This window comes from Cetorhinus maximus, chromosome 13, assembly GCF_964194155.1.
Source record: "Cetorhinus maximus chromosome 13, sCetMax3.hap1.1, whole genome shotgun sequence".
In the NCBI taxonomy this organism is placed as follows: domain Eukaryota; kingdom Metazoa; phylum Chordata; class Chondrichthyes; order Lamniformes; family Cetorhinidae; genus Cetorhinus; species Cetorhinus maximus.
Genome location: NC_135891.1, coordinates 44,935,907 through 44,949,364, shown reverse-complemented (window position 1 = coordinate 44,949,364; position 13,458 = coordinate 44,935,907). Strand labels below are relative to the sequence as shown.

Genomic DNA, 13,458 nt, shown 5'->3' with positions numbered 1-13,458 from the left:
GAAAGAATAAAGCCAGCCTGTATCTTAAGACAAGGTTTATTTCCAAGCCTGCAAAGTGAAGACATGGACTCTCGCAATTCCCCCAACACCCAGTGTGAACACCTTTTTATACTCTTGTAATGAAGTCCTAATACTTCCCCAATTGGGGACAGCTGCTCTTGATTATCAGCTCAAAGCATGTACTCAATTGCAGCACAATTCCAACATTAACAGGTTCCCTTCTGAAAAAAAAAAGTGCATTTTCTTTTCAGACAGAACAAAACTGAAGACAGAAAAAAGTCTCACAATTTCAAAACTCATATCCTGAGTTGTGCCTCTAATACCCTCAATAATTTTTCACTACAAGCATTTCTTTTGGTGAAACAGCCTCATAACTGAGGCTTGTATCAAGCATAGATTTCTTTTTTCCCCACATTTTAGACTTGCAATATCAATTCATAATCTTTTTTTCACTTACACTCTGTGGAGTTTACATTATCCAAAAGGGATCGATTGTCAATATAACATTCTATTGAGACATTTTCTTCTTTATTTCCCTAGTAGTATTTTCCCTAACGTTTTAGATAAAAAGAATGCCATGTCAACTGCTTGTACTAGTGCGAGAGTTTCTGAAGCCAGGGTGCTCTTTACTACTCGCCTTTTTTTCCTGGCTTCCCAAGCCAAGGGACAACACTTCCCATTTTCACTCAAGAAATATTATATAATCCACTGCACTTGAAAACCCATCAACAAGGTTTGTGTGTAAGGTGTCACTGAACACAATCAGTTTTATTTTCTTAGGGTCGCCCAAAGTTGGAAACTTCAGTGCACATTTCTCTATCTTTAATTTTTTTCATGTTTTGTTTGCCCGTAAGATGTCCTGTAGCTTGCATCCGCCCTAGTCTGTGTGCCCAGTCAGTTTAATTGTCCAATCAGACTTTGCAGCTGCTCTCATATTTGATAGCATCTGCATCTTTTTGCAAGGACCTAGCCCAACTGACTGCAATAGGGCTAACGCTTTCTAAATAAGATTGCTAGTGTAAAATAACCACAGACCCATACTGCTGTATTTTTAATCCAATATATTTAAAGGTCCCATTAGCCTGACTCCCAACCTTAAAGTCTGTTTTAATCCTGTCAATAACTTTGTTGGAAATGTACTAATGCCACCCCGTAGGAAGTCGTCAACATACATAATGAAGATGCCTGCAAGTTGCCCACCATGGTACCAGTAAAACATGGCAGGATCTGCCTTCAGTTGGAGACAACCCAACTTTAACAACACTAATTGAACTGAAAAGCACCGCACCCTGGAAACATTGTTTAAACGCTTATTCAACTTCTAGAATTTTCCATCTACCTCGGGCACCTCCTTTGGATGCTTGAGAAACACTTCCCCCTGGAGGTGATCATCCTGCAGAAATGCAGCTTTTATATCTATGGACTTACATTCCCACGAAAACGTCACCAAAAAGGCCAGAAAATTTTTCAAAGTTACCTTTCTTGCTGTGGGTGAATCTAACTTCTTTAAGTATTCTTGAAATCTCCAGGCCACTAACCTAGCCTTGGCCTTATAAGTTCCATGTGGTAGGATCTTTTCCTGACAGACCCACCTATGTGACAATGCTGGCTGAGCCCCATTTGGGACTTCTGAATACAACCAATCTCCCTCCAACTATCCAATATCCTCACCCTCTGTTTAGCCTCGTGTAGCTTTGTCCCCTAACTTGTTAAACGTTTCAAAAACCTTTTGGTCATGAGGTCTCCTGCTTCTATGTTGTCACAGTGGTTCCGCATTCTCCACTCTACCATGTTGTCTAGTCAAGCTGCAACCCCTACTTGCATCTTGAAGTCTTTCCAGGCTCCTACTGTTAGATTCCTGTATACGCCATCTGAGGCCCTATCCACCGTACATGAACATTTCCTCAGCCAGGATTCGTCACCCATCATTGTAATTTGGGCTATGCTTTCTTATTTTCCATTCTCATACATTGTGCTCCCAGTCCATGGCCTTCACTGCTTGTCCATCATCCTGGACATTCAGCCAATTCTTATACTTTCCAGTAGATTTTCCTGCCCGTCCCATTACTGTTGCATCCCTCCAGTTATCCGATCCTTCTGAACGATACGATACCCAGGAACCACTCTAGGCAGCTGGCCTCTGAAAAAATAGCCCCTTTGTGGTTATCACAATCAGATTTTCTACTGATATCTAACTTCTGATCTCCATCATATCTTGTCCCTCTGGCTCTGCCCCATGATGAGTATGTGATGCACACGGTGCTTCATCATCATCTATCTCATTGTCAGCATTTGCAAATTCAATTCATTCCGATGACCCATGAGGAATAGGTCTTTGTTTGATTTCCATGTTGAATAGTCACAGTTTTTCCTTCACATGCTAGAACTTTCCCTGGGCTTTTCCATTACCTTTGACCCCCCTCTCATAATAAACCAAATCACTTGAAGTAACTTCTACCTCAGATGGTCTTAAGCGGTGTTGCAATGCATCCTAATTCTTTCCGAAACCTCAGCTTTGATGAAAGCTTTCCTGCCTGCTTGCAAGGCATTTAAGTAGCAGAAAAAATGGAATGAATGGTAGCTCCTTCAAAAGCAGCGGGAAGCATCCAATAGCACTGAAGGCAACTTTGGATTCCAACCATAAACCAAGCGGTACGGACTATTCCCCCCATCCCCCAACCATTTGCAAATAATTTTTGCATGTACTGACTGTACTGGTGTCATTTGCAACTTGCAATCTGGTTGGTCAACCAGTATCTTATGTAACATTTCTTTAGTGTTCCTAATCCAGTACCCACCCATTTCTCCATGGCCTTGTCTACAACGGTCCTGTTTGTCGTTGTCATTTATTATCGCAGAAAGGCTAAATCTACTCGCCATGTTTACAAAGTGTAGCAGCAAAAAAAAAAACCCCAATCTTTTTCCCATATTTTTAAGTCCATTGCCGCTACATCATTAAATTCCCTGGCCAGTGGCAGACTTGCAAGAGGATGTGGTGGTGTCCTTCGATATTTAACACAAATATCATATTGAGCCATAACTTGGTCAATAATGGAGTCGTTTTCTTTATCAACTATTCCAGCATCTCACAATCGGGCTTTCAATTTCTGTGGCGCTGGATGTGTAAATTATCTGTGTAACTTCCAGATAATCCTTTTCTTGTCCACTAAACTTTTATCCCCAGAAGTTAACAATACTGCTTGGACTCCCTGATGAGAAGACGTATCTGGCTTTCGCAATGGAAGGCAGTAACGGCCTGATCGGGTAAAATGCAGATCTTAGGTTTTCCCAAACACAATTGCTTTGTCGTTCTCCATGTTTAATTTAAAATCTGTGTTTTTTTTTCCCAATCAAAGATTTGCTCAATAATAGAGGTATCTCACTAGAGACCACATCAGTACTGATGAAGAGACTGACCCCAGCTATCTTGCATGGGAGTACTAATTTTCTGGAAGACGTTAGTGTTGTCACCCCCAAACCTAAAGCTGGTGGAGCTTCCATTCTCCTTAACCTTCAGCTGATCTGCCTCATAGGAGAGACTCCAGGTAGCAATTAAGTCAATCCACTCCACACACTGTGGAAGTGCAACCACTATCCAGCACTGTGCAGTTAACGAATCAGCAACCAAAATACTCATCACTGGATTCAAACTCCGTGACCAACACAATTCTTTCATGGCAGTAACCATCATCATTCTCGGCGTGGAATCATCTGTTTTATGCCTTGCTTCAAAAACACAATATTTTTGGTGAGGGCAGTTCATTGTGTAATGATATTTAAAATCTCACCGATTAATCATTCCTCGTGCATTTCTTGGTTCATGTGCCTACGCCATCCCAGACCCACTTGTCTCGATTCTCGAATTGGCTAAAAGTGCAACTGTCTCCAGATGGCCTATCAACAACTCCCTCTTTGCACTGAAATCTGCATCTACTATTTTGGTGATCTCGAACTTCGGTAACCATGGAGTCTTCTATCCTTCACTTTATGGCAGAGTTGTATTTGATAGGAAAGTAGCTGGAAATTACTGTTTTGCCCCCCAAATCTTTTAGGACAGCAGCCATTTGGTCTAGGAGCAAGTCTTTGCCATGAAATTGAACCCCCGTCAAAACCCAAAAATCTATCAACGTGAGAAATGTGTGCACTGTCCAGTAATTTGAAAGCCAATACAGACTCTGGGAGTTCAAGGTTAAACTTTTTCAGTCTCTTATACCACTATCAAAGTCCATAATGTACTCCTCCATGGACTAATCGTCTGTTTTCTTAAATCTATCAAAAGTTGACCATACTTCATATGCTTTTGACAAATCATCCTTTTTGTAAAACGTATCCAAAAACTGTAATAGATTAATCCCTCTTCAGTGTCCAAGTCATCCATTTCCAATTCTGAAAATACTTTACCAACAAACAGTAAAATTAGGGGTAATGACAAAGCCAAGGTCATACATTGCTTCCTGTGTGGTAATGAAGTAACTTGTGTCCATAATTGAACTTCATTTTTCCATTGCTGATATGGTTACACCTCCAAAAAACCTGTTGGATAGTCAAAGCCTGAGATTTTGCATAGTCCTTCCACTATTCTGTAACTGAGGTTATCAGGAGTACTATGCTTCTTCTCTGAGGATAGAGCCAAAACACTTATTCAACAACCAAAATCACCAGTGCTTAATGTTCATCCTCTGCTACCATGTTAATTCTAATAATTGTATGTTGAGGAAAGTACGAGTCTGAAGCCAGCAAGACAGGTTTATTTCCAAGCCTGCAGAGCCATACGACTCTGCCAATTCCTCCCAACATCCCGTGTGAACACCTTTTTATACCCTTGTAACAAAGCCCTAATACGTCCCCGATTTTGAATACCAACTTAAAGCATGTACTTTATTGCAGCAGAATTCCAACATTAACAGGCAAAACTATGGCAGGTGAAGTTCAATGTGGGAAAGTGTGATTTTGAATTTGAGAAAGACAAATCAGAATATCTTCTTAATGGTAAGAGATTAGATCTTTCAAGGAGCAAAGGGATTTAGGTATCCATTGAGGACCCAAATCACTTAAAGCTAGCAGATAGGTGCAAAAAGTAACCCAAAAAAGTCTAATGGCATATTGGCCTTTATCTCAAGGGGTTTGGGATTCAAAAGTGAGGAAATTATGCTTCCGTTGTCGGATCCCATCTACGCATTACACCTCAAGAAAAATATATTGACCTTTTGAGGGGATATTGCGCAGATTCACTCGGGATACTAGAACTTAAAAGGCTCAAGTATGAAGGCAGGTTCCATAAATTTAGCTTGTACTGCCTTCAGTATAGATGGTCCATGGGTGATCCAATTGCCTTGTTCAAAGTGATTCAATAGTATAGATGCAAAGAAAGTATTTCGTCTGGGGTATCCAGAACAAGAGGCCATAATTTTAAAATTAAGAGCTAGGTCATTTAAGAGTAAAATCAGGAGACACTTTTTTTCAGACAAATGATAGTAGAAATCTGGAACATTTGCTCCAAAAAAGCTTGGTCAGTTGAAACTTAGAAAACATTGAAAGCTGTGATTGCTAAATTTTTGTTGGGTGTAGGCTATAAGTGATATGAAGCATAGATGAGTAAATGAATTCAAGGTAGAAATCAGCTATGATATAACTAAATGCTAGAACGGACTTGAAGGCTGAATGGTCCATTTCTGTCCCTCTTATTTTTGGATTTGGTATGTTTATAGTTTCTATTTGGATTGCCTGCCTGTACAACATGGCATTTTGTTTCTAATATTGGAAAAAAAATATTGAATTCTCTCCTCAAAATTTAATTGAGGGGAATTTTTGTTTATATTTTTGCAGTTCAAAAAAAGTCGTCACGTTGTCATTATGATATTATGCGTTGTTCTGGTCATGTGATTGCTAGGGACCAATGAACAGCAGCCACCATGGTCCAATGAGAGATGAGATTTTTCATTGTTTCTACAAACCCATCATTTGCTTAAAAGAAAAAGGGTTCATGGAATCAGTCACATTATTACCAGGGACCAAACAAAGCTGTCAATCTCACCCCGCCAGCAACCTTAATCGGCCTTTAGGATCATTGGATTGATAGGTGTCTGGAACAATCAAGGTCTATGATGTGATTACCTACAGCCATATGATACAAATAGAATGGTCACTTGTACACCATTGGCTGATGAGATTGCTAGGAAGTGTTATCCTGTTGGAAAAATTATGATCACATAACCCAAAAGGATACGCATTTTTATATAACTCAAAAAGTAGATGTAGAAAATCCAATATATTGTAAGAAATTCCTAAAATTTAAAGTAAGTTGCCAGTGTTCTCCACAATGCACATTTTGAGCCATTAACTTCTGAATCAAAATGATAGAAGACAATATTGAAGTTTACAATCTGCAATAAAGAATGCATGCAAGACTGTCTCCTCATAATATACAAACACCTGTGGCTTGTGTTTCTTTCCACCATAAAATATACTAGTTGGTGATTTATCAAAAAATATTCACTTTTGGTTGGGCATGATTCCACACCAGTCAATTTTTTCAATATCTTACTCAAAGGGTTATTTATATGTAGGCTTTGATGATGAGTGTTTGCAAATTACTGGGTGGCAGGATGGGGTAGGGAGGGGCATCTCGGCTGCATTTGATTCTATCATGTCTTTACATCAATATACTGAGGATGTCTTATGTCTATTGTTTATTACAATTTGTAAGCTTAATAATCTGCTTCAGTCATTGTGATTTCAGCAAAAATCACTCTATACCATTTAAAAAGTAGGAACCTTGGCTACTTTGTTTCTGCTATCTTATACAGGGACACTAAGGCTAAATGTAACCCATCTATTGCTGCCTCAACTAAAGTCAGCTAATTCTGCATAAGCTAGGGTTCAAGCCTAGGATGTATGGTCCAGCTGCTGATTATGTAAATCTGCTGAGCCATTAAGTAGCCCATTGAGATGCTTCCCTTTCCTTCAACCTTTCTTTACTACTATTAGAAGATACAGAATTCAGTTGTTTTCAGTTCTATAATTTTAGTTCAATTTTTAATTGAATAAAGTTGAGTTCACTGATACTTTTACATTTGTATGATGGGTGTTTTTTTAAAACATAAAATTGACTTGGAAAGAACAAATTGGGAAATTTGTAAGATATTGCCAATTTATTTCAGCATGCACACTACCTACGGCATCAGGGTCCAAATATTCATGCATATTCAAAACATTAAAGAAGGGAGATGGAATTATCTTCAAATCAATACCCTACACCACGAGAGCACGTTGACATTGCTTCTTATTTGTGCAAGATGTGCTTTTTATTCTTTACTGTGTGAATGAAAATACATTTACATAGCCATCACAATCTCCATATGACATCATAAAACAGATTCAACTGATTTTTGGGGAAAATAAATTCCTTCAAAGTTATATAATCAGTTCCCTAAATATATTATGAATTTATTCCCAGTGATAAAATTGAGATGTGTAGTACTGGTGGGTCACACTGCTACAGAGCACTAATATATTGACAACTAATTCTTGATATATTGCTGAAAAGGGAAACATGTTGCTGAAGCTTTTCATCTTGCACTCATCAGGACAAACACAAGAATGTCAAATTTCAAATGGCCACAACAATTTGTACTATGGGAGAAAAGGGTGCTGTTAGCTACGCTCACAACCAATTTCAGATTGTCAAACTCAATGGGAAGAATTTTCCCGTAAGTGAGCAGGGGCGGGGCCCGCTCGCTGATGCGTAAAATGATGCATGGTGACGTTGGGCGTGCGTCCCGACATCACCATGTGTCATTTAGATTTTCAGTTCAGCTGGCGCGCAGCCAACTCAGCTGCGCCCCCACCAAACTGTCAAAGGCCTATTAAGGCCATTTAAAACTGAATTAATTCAATTCAGTGAGCTGCCCGTCTAACCTTAAGGTTGGCGGGCAGGCGAAGAGCCCAGGCGACCTTCGCGTTTTTCATGAAACCTCATTCACGGCGGGATGAGGTTTCATGAAGTGTTTTAAAACCTAATAAAAATTTATACTTTTATTCTTTGACATGTCCCAGCTCGTGTGATAGTGTCACATGAGGGGACATGTTTTAAAAGTGTTAAAAGCCTTTATTTAAAAATTTAGCACTGAAACACCTCTGCCTCTAGGAGATCTCTGCACGAAAGACTGCAGGGAAACTCTCAGGGAATCCCCACCCGCCCGCACGGAGCGCTTCGCTCTTCTGGGTGAGCGTCACCCTGGCAGGCCTTAATTGGCCCGCCCACGTAAGATGGCAGTGCGTCCCTGATTGGGGGCACCGATCGGGTTCGCGCCCACCAGCCCCGCACAACCCCCTCCAAAGGGGGGAAATTTATGGCCAATGTGGCTGATTTACTCTTGCTCAAAGCAACATATATTTATATGCAGGGATATATTCAAGCCTTGCACCATTTTTGAATTATTCTGGAGCTTGTGGAGCCTATATTTCCCTGTTGCTTTCTCCACGGCAATGCTTTGGCCAGTCAAAGTCAACTTGCCAACCAATCAGCACCCTTTCCTCCTGTAGTACAAATTGCGATCTTTTGAAATTTGGCCTGCTTGCGTTTGTCCTAATGAACGCAAGACGAAAACCTTCGGCAACATGTCTCTTTTTCAGCAATATTCAAATTCTGTAATTCTCAATGACTTCCTTTGTTTTGTGATGCCCCTGTTTATATTGAATTAACACATCTTTCTACCCCTCCCAATTATTACAGGTTCCTATAACATTTGTGGACCGTGTGTATGGTGAATCTAAACTGGGAGGAAATGAAATTGTGTCATTTCTGAAAGGACTGCTGCATCTCTTTGCCACCACTTGATCAAAACTAATATTTAGTACTGAAATCTTCTATGTCTAGAATGTTTTAAGACTAGGTTTGTGTATCTCCCTATTTCACAATGAATCTCATTGTAAAGTCTAATTTTATATTTGTACAAATCTGTAGCACACCTCAGTAAGTGAACAATTGTAAAATACAATTTGAAATAAAATCATTCCAGTCTGTCTATTAAATATTAATTTTACTTGACTCATTGATTCTACCTCTTCCATAGATCATATTGTTATATTATTTTAACTCTTAGTTATTTTATATAGTTAAACATGCAGGCATAGCCTTATTACAATTTATCACCCAGTAAAACCAGAAGAATCTATGCTATGATAATTGCTGTTTAACATGTTTGTCACGATTGTAATCAAACTTCCTGAGTAACAGATTTTAACAGATGCACTTAATTACCATAGTATTTTGAGGTGCAAATCTACATATGTAAATTGGGATATAATTGACAATTCATTCTTTTGCTCTGTAGAACATTGAGTTGTAAAAGTTTCTATGTAGCTTAATTTCTTATCTATAAAAATTCCACTTAGCATAATATCAGTATAACAATTTTACTCAAGTTCTTTTAAAGGTTTCTGATCTTTTTTTCCTTTTTTTTTCTCCTAATTTGCATACAAGTTTGATTTTAGTGAGACAATTTGTACATTACTATTCCTAGCTTAACTAATCCTTCATTTTTCACGAAGATAAAACAGATTAAAATTTACAAATGTCCTTGTAAACATCCATGCAAACGCAATTTACTCTTCTATCCTGTTACACTCAACAGGCTGTAGGTTCATCTGTTATACTTTAGTGTCCTTGGACACATTTATTGCCTCAATATCTCCAATGCCCATAATTTCTTTTTCTCTAGATCCAATTCAGGGAACCAACTCTCAGGGCTATCCCAGTGCCACCAACAAGAGGCACTGTGTGTGCTTTTATTTGATGAAGTTTCTTTAACTTTAACTGATGAAGTTTCTAGACTCCACTTGGCATCTCCACCAATCTGACTGTGACCAGAATCTGGCCATGGCAGGAAAATAGACGTAAACCAGTGCCTTACCTTTCCATGGCATCATGTGTTAGCGAAAGTAAAAACAACTCATTTTTAACAAATTTAGTACAGTTTTTACTTTCATGTGAGCATGCTTGAAACTCACTGACTTATGCATGTATTTTATCCAGTTAATTCTGCATTCAAATAGGTCCAGAAATTTTAATCTTTCAATTTTGCATTATTTCAGGTTATCAATGAAAACTGCGCAGGTATGTTTACTGCATAGTCTCATTGGAAAAGCAGGTTGCATGCTCACTTAACTAATTTGTGTGGTTTTAAGTGGCATTTGTGTAATACTGTAACTTAAATTCCTGACTTGTTTCAACTTCTGTTAGATTAACATAAAATTTTCTTTATATTGTGTTCTGATCTTTTGACACAGGTTAAACCAAATGATTTTTAAATTAGATTCTTATCATAATTGGTCAGATACTGGTTACCTCTTGAAAATAAGCATTCTGGCACCTGCTATATGCATTGACTTTGGGTGAATAAACAAATTATCACCAACAACTCACAAATACCAAACTCTTGTGGATTTTCACCAAAAATAATTTCTGACTATCATGATATTGCAGGTTCTTTTACAGAATGGTTACTCTAGGTTCTGTCTTTGCACTAACCATGTGCCTGAAATGTGAAATGACATTGTTGTCCCAGTGGGGTAAATGAGCAATTATCATAGCAGCTAAGATAACCTCCACTGTTAACCACAATGCTTGGCTGGTTGCAATCTTTCAAAGAATCTCATTTTTGAAGACTGTATAAAAAAGATTTATTTACAAGCTTCAATGTAATTTTACCATAAGTAAAGTTTAACTAATAGAATATAAATTTAATGAGAAGGCTGTGTTTGTGCCTGATGTTCCTGATTTAGTGAGTTCACATATAAAAACAGAAGCTTTTGAAACAAAGAACTTCCATCTATATATCATCTTTCACATCCTTGGGACATCATAAATCTGTTTCACAAGCAATGAATTATTTTTGAATTGTGGTGATTGTTGTTGTGCAAAGTACCAAGAAATTTATGCACAGGTGGTTAAATAAATGATTAGACCATGTCTTTTTGGTTGTTTTGTTGAAGGTGACCAGGACAAAGAACTCACTGCTGTTTTTTTTTAATTGTGGCATGGGATATTTTGCAGGAATTTGAGGCACTTAGAATGTTGGTTTAATGTCACAGCTGAAGGACTGCATCTCTGACAGTGCAATGCTCCTCAGCTGTGCAATAAAGATCTGTGTAGATGACATGCTCAAGTCCATAGTGGGGCTTGAACTCAATCTGATTGAGAGGTGACCTAATTGAAACATATAAAATTCTTAATGGACATGACAAGGTAGATGCTGGTGAATGTTTCTGTTGGTTGGGGAGTCTAGAATTATACAAAATTATGATGGGCCTAGATAGAATGGATATGAAGGACCTAATCCCCTTAGCAGAGAGGTCAAAAACCAGGGACATAGATCTAAAGTAATTGGCAAGACTAGAGGGGAGTTGAGATTTTTTTTCACCTTGAGAGAGGAGGGGGCCTGGATCTCACTGCCTTAAATGGTGGTAGAGGGAGAATCACACATTGCATTTAGAAAATACTTGAATATGGTTGAGGTAGCCCACAAGGCTTCGGACCAAAAGCCAGAAAGTGGGATTAGGATGGATAACTTTTATTGGCTGGCACAAACAAAGTGTGCTGAATGGCCGCCTTCAGTGCTGTAAATGCTCTATCCTTGGAATGATCTACCCCAAAGAGTTGTGAATGCTCAGTCATTGAGTATATGCAAGAGAAAGAGGTCAACTGATTTTTGGATACAGAGGGAATCAAAGGATATGAAATAGGACAGGAAAATGAAGTTATGGTAGAAGATCAACCATGTTCTTAACAAATGACTGACTAAGCAACCTCAAAGGGCCAAACAGCCACCTTCTGATCCTATTACTAACGTTTGTTTCTCATTACTGCTCCATTTACTTAGTACAGTACTCAGCATGTTCTTTTCATGGCCTGACTGTTACAGTAAACAGGGTAGTGGAACTACAGTATTTTGGGGCTTGATTTTTAGGCCTTGCTGGTGCCAGGATCAGAGCTAAAAACAGCCTGCTTGCCAGTTCCCTGTTTTGAAACACTGTCTCCCTCACTTAACTTGCACTGCAAGCTGCTGCTTCTTTCAAGCTGAAAAACACTTCGATTGGTCCCCCAGCTTCAAGAGCCCGCCCACCATCCTTAGTTGGGCTGTGACCCTGCCCTCTCACCATTAATTGGCTGCCCTGGGGAAAATCAAAACGAGTGATTGTTTCTCACACAGTGGAGGCTTCTTCACCCACATTTCAGCCAGTCGGTGGGGTTCAGAAGCCCCACAGAGTCGAAATGCCATGGCAATGAATGGTAGCCTGTGGATATATGTTTATGATCCTCCAACTGAGTTCCTAACCTTATAGTGTACTTGAGAATAGGCATCCATCACACTCAAATCCCAATAAGGAAAGAGAAATACAAAGGTAAGGCCATCTAAAGTGATACCTATATATTGTAAGTGGAGTCAAAGTGGCCTGGAAGTTGCTTGCTCTTATGCATGTTACTGACAGATATTAGCTGAGGAGATAATTTTTTTTTGAGACCAGACTTTTCTTCCCATTTACCCTTCCCACCTCAAAGAAAAAAGCTAGGTTTGTAAAATAATAAAACTCGTTTGCCCTATTGGTTAGCTCACTGAAATTATTACATAGTACAGTTATTTTAAACTTTATAATTTCTACTTGTGTCAGCACTAGTGTAGTGCTATGTATTTTTTGCGTTCAAGTGGGAAATAGCATGGTTTACTGATGCACCACAATAGCAACCATGTACAATCATTTGAGTATCTGAATTCTTATCGGTGCGAAGCAGTTTGAGGTGAACATTGATATCAAATCCATAGTTTAGTATGGATGCCAGGCTATAGATCAGGTTAAAGGTCCATGAGGTAGTTTCTCACTGGCTGTGATGTATTTTCAGTCTGTACTGGCCAAAATTAATTTCATTTAGTCAAAAAATTATTTTGACCTCATACTAGAATTTACTTTGAAAACAAATAATTAAATGGGAATGAGGTATGTGTGAAAACTAATCCGTATTCTGAAGTGAGATTTTCAAGTGAATTATAACCACTTAAAAGTGAATGCTAGAACCTACTTATTTCATCTCTATACCAGGAGAATTTTACATTTCATGATGGTATATATTAAGAGGAAGTTACAGATTTAAAACCAAGTTGTTACATTTTGGAGATTAAATAATCTTCAGCCTCCTTTTGCTTTCTTAGATACAAATAAAACTAACCTGAGCCAACTCGACAAACACGTCTCACTGGTGCAATCTAAGTACTGTACATAATTGAGGAAAAATAACATTTTGTTTAAATCATTGATTTCATTCTCAGGATAATGTAACTTTGAGATAAATTGGTATTTGATAGAAGGTACTATTAAGCATTAACAGTTTTTTTTCCCCTCCAGGTTAGTTTAGTCAGAACTTTAGTTAAGTTTGAATATTTTTTAAGGGCACAAAGGGGA

General features: G+C 38.5%; 1 protein-coding gene across 1 annotated transcript in view; it reads left to right on the top strand.

The window, feature by feature from the left end:
- The window catches only part of dpm1 (dolichyl-phosphate mannosyltransferase subunit 1, catalytic), a 79,326-nt gene extending 70,277 nt beyond the window's left edge, over nt 1-9,049 (top strand). The window contains exon 9 of the mRNA XM_078555348.1: nt 8,735-9,049. Coding sequence (XP_078411474.1) covers nt 8,735-8,839 — 105 coding nt within the window. The 3' untranslated portion in view covers nt 8,840-9,049. The remainder of the gene's footprint in view (nt 1-8,734) is intronic.
- The last annotated feature ends 4,409 nt before the right edge of the window (nt 9,050-13,458 follow it).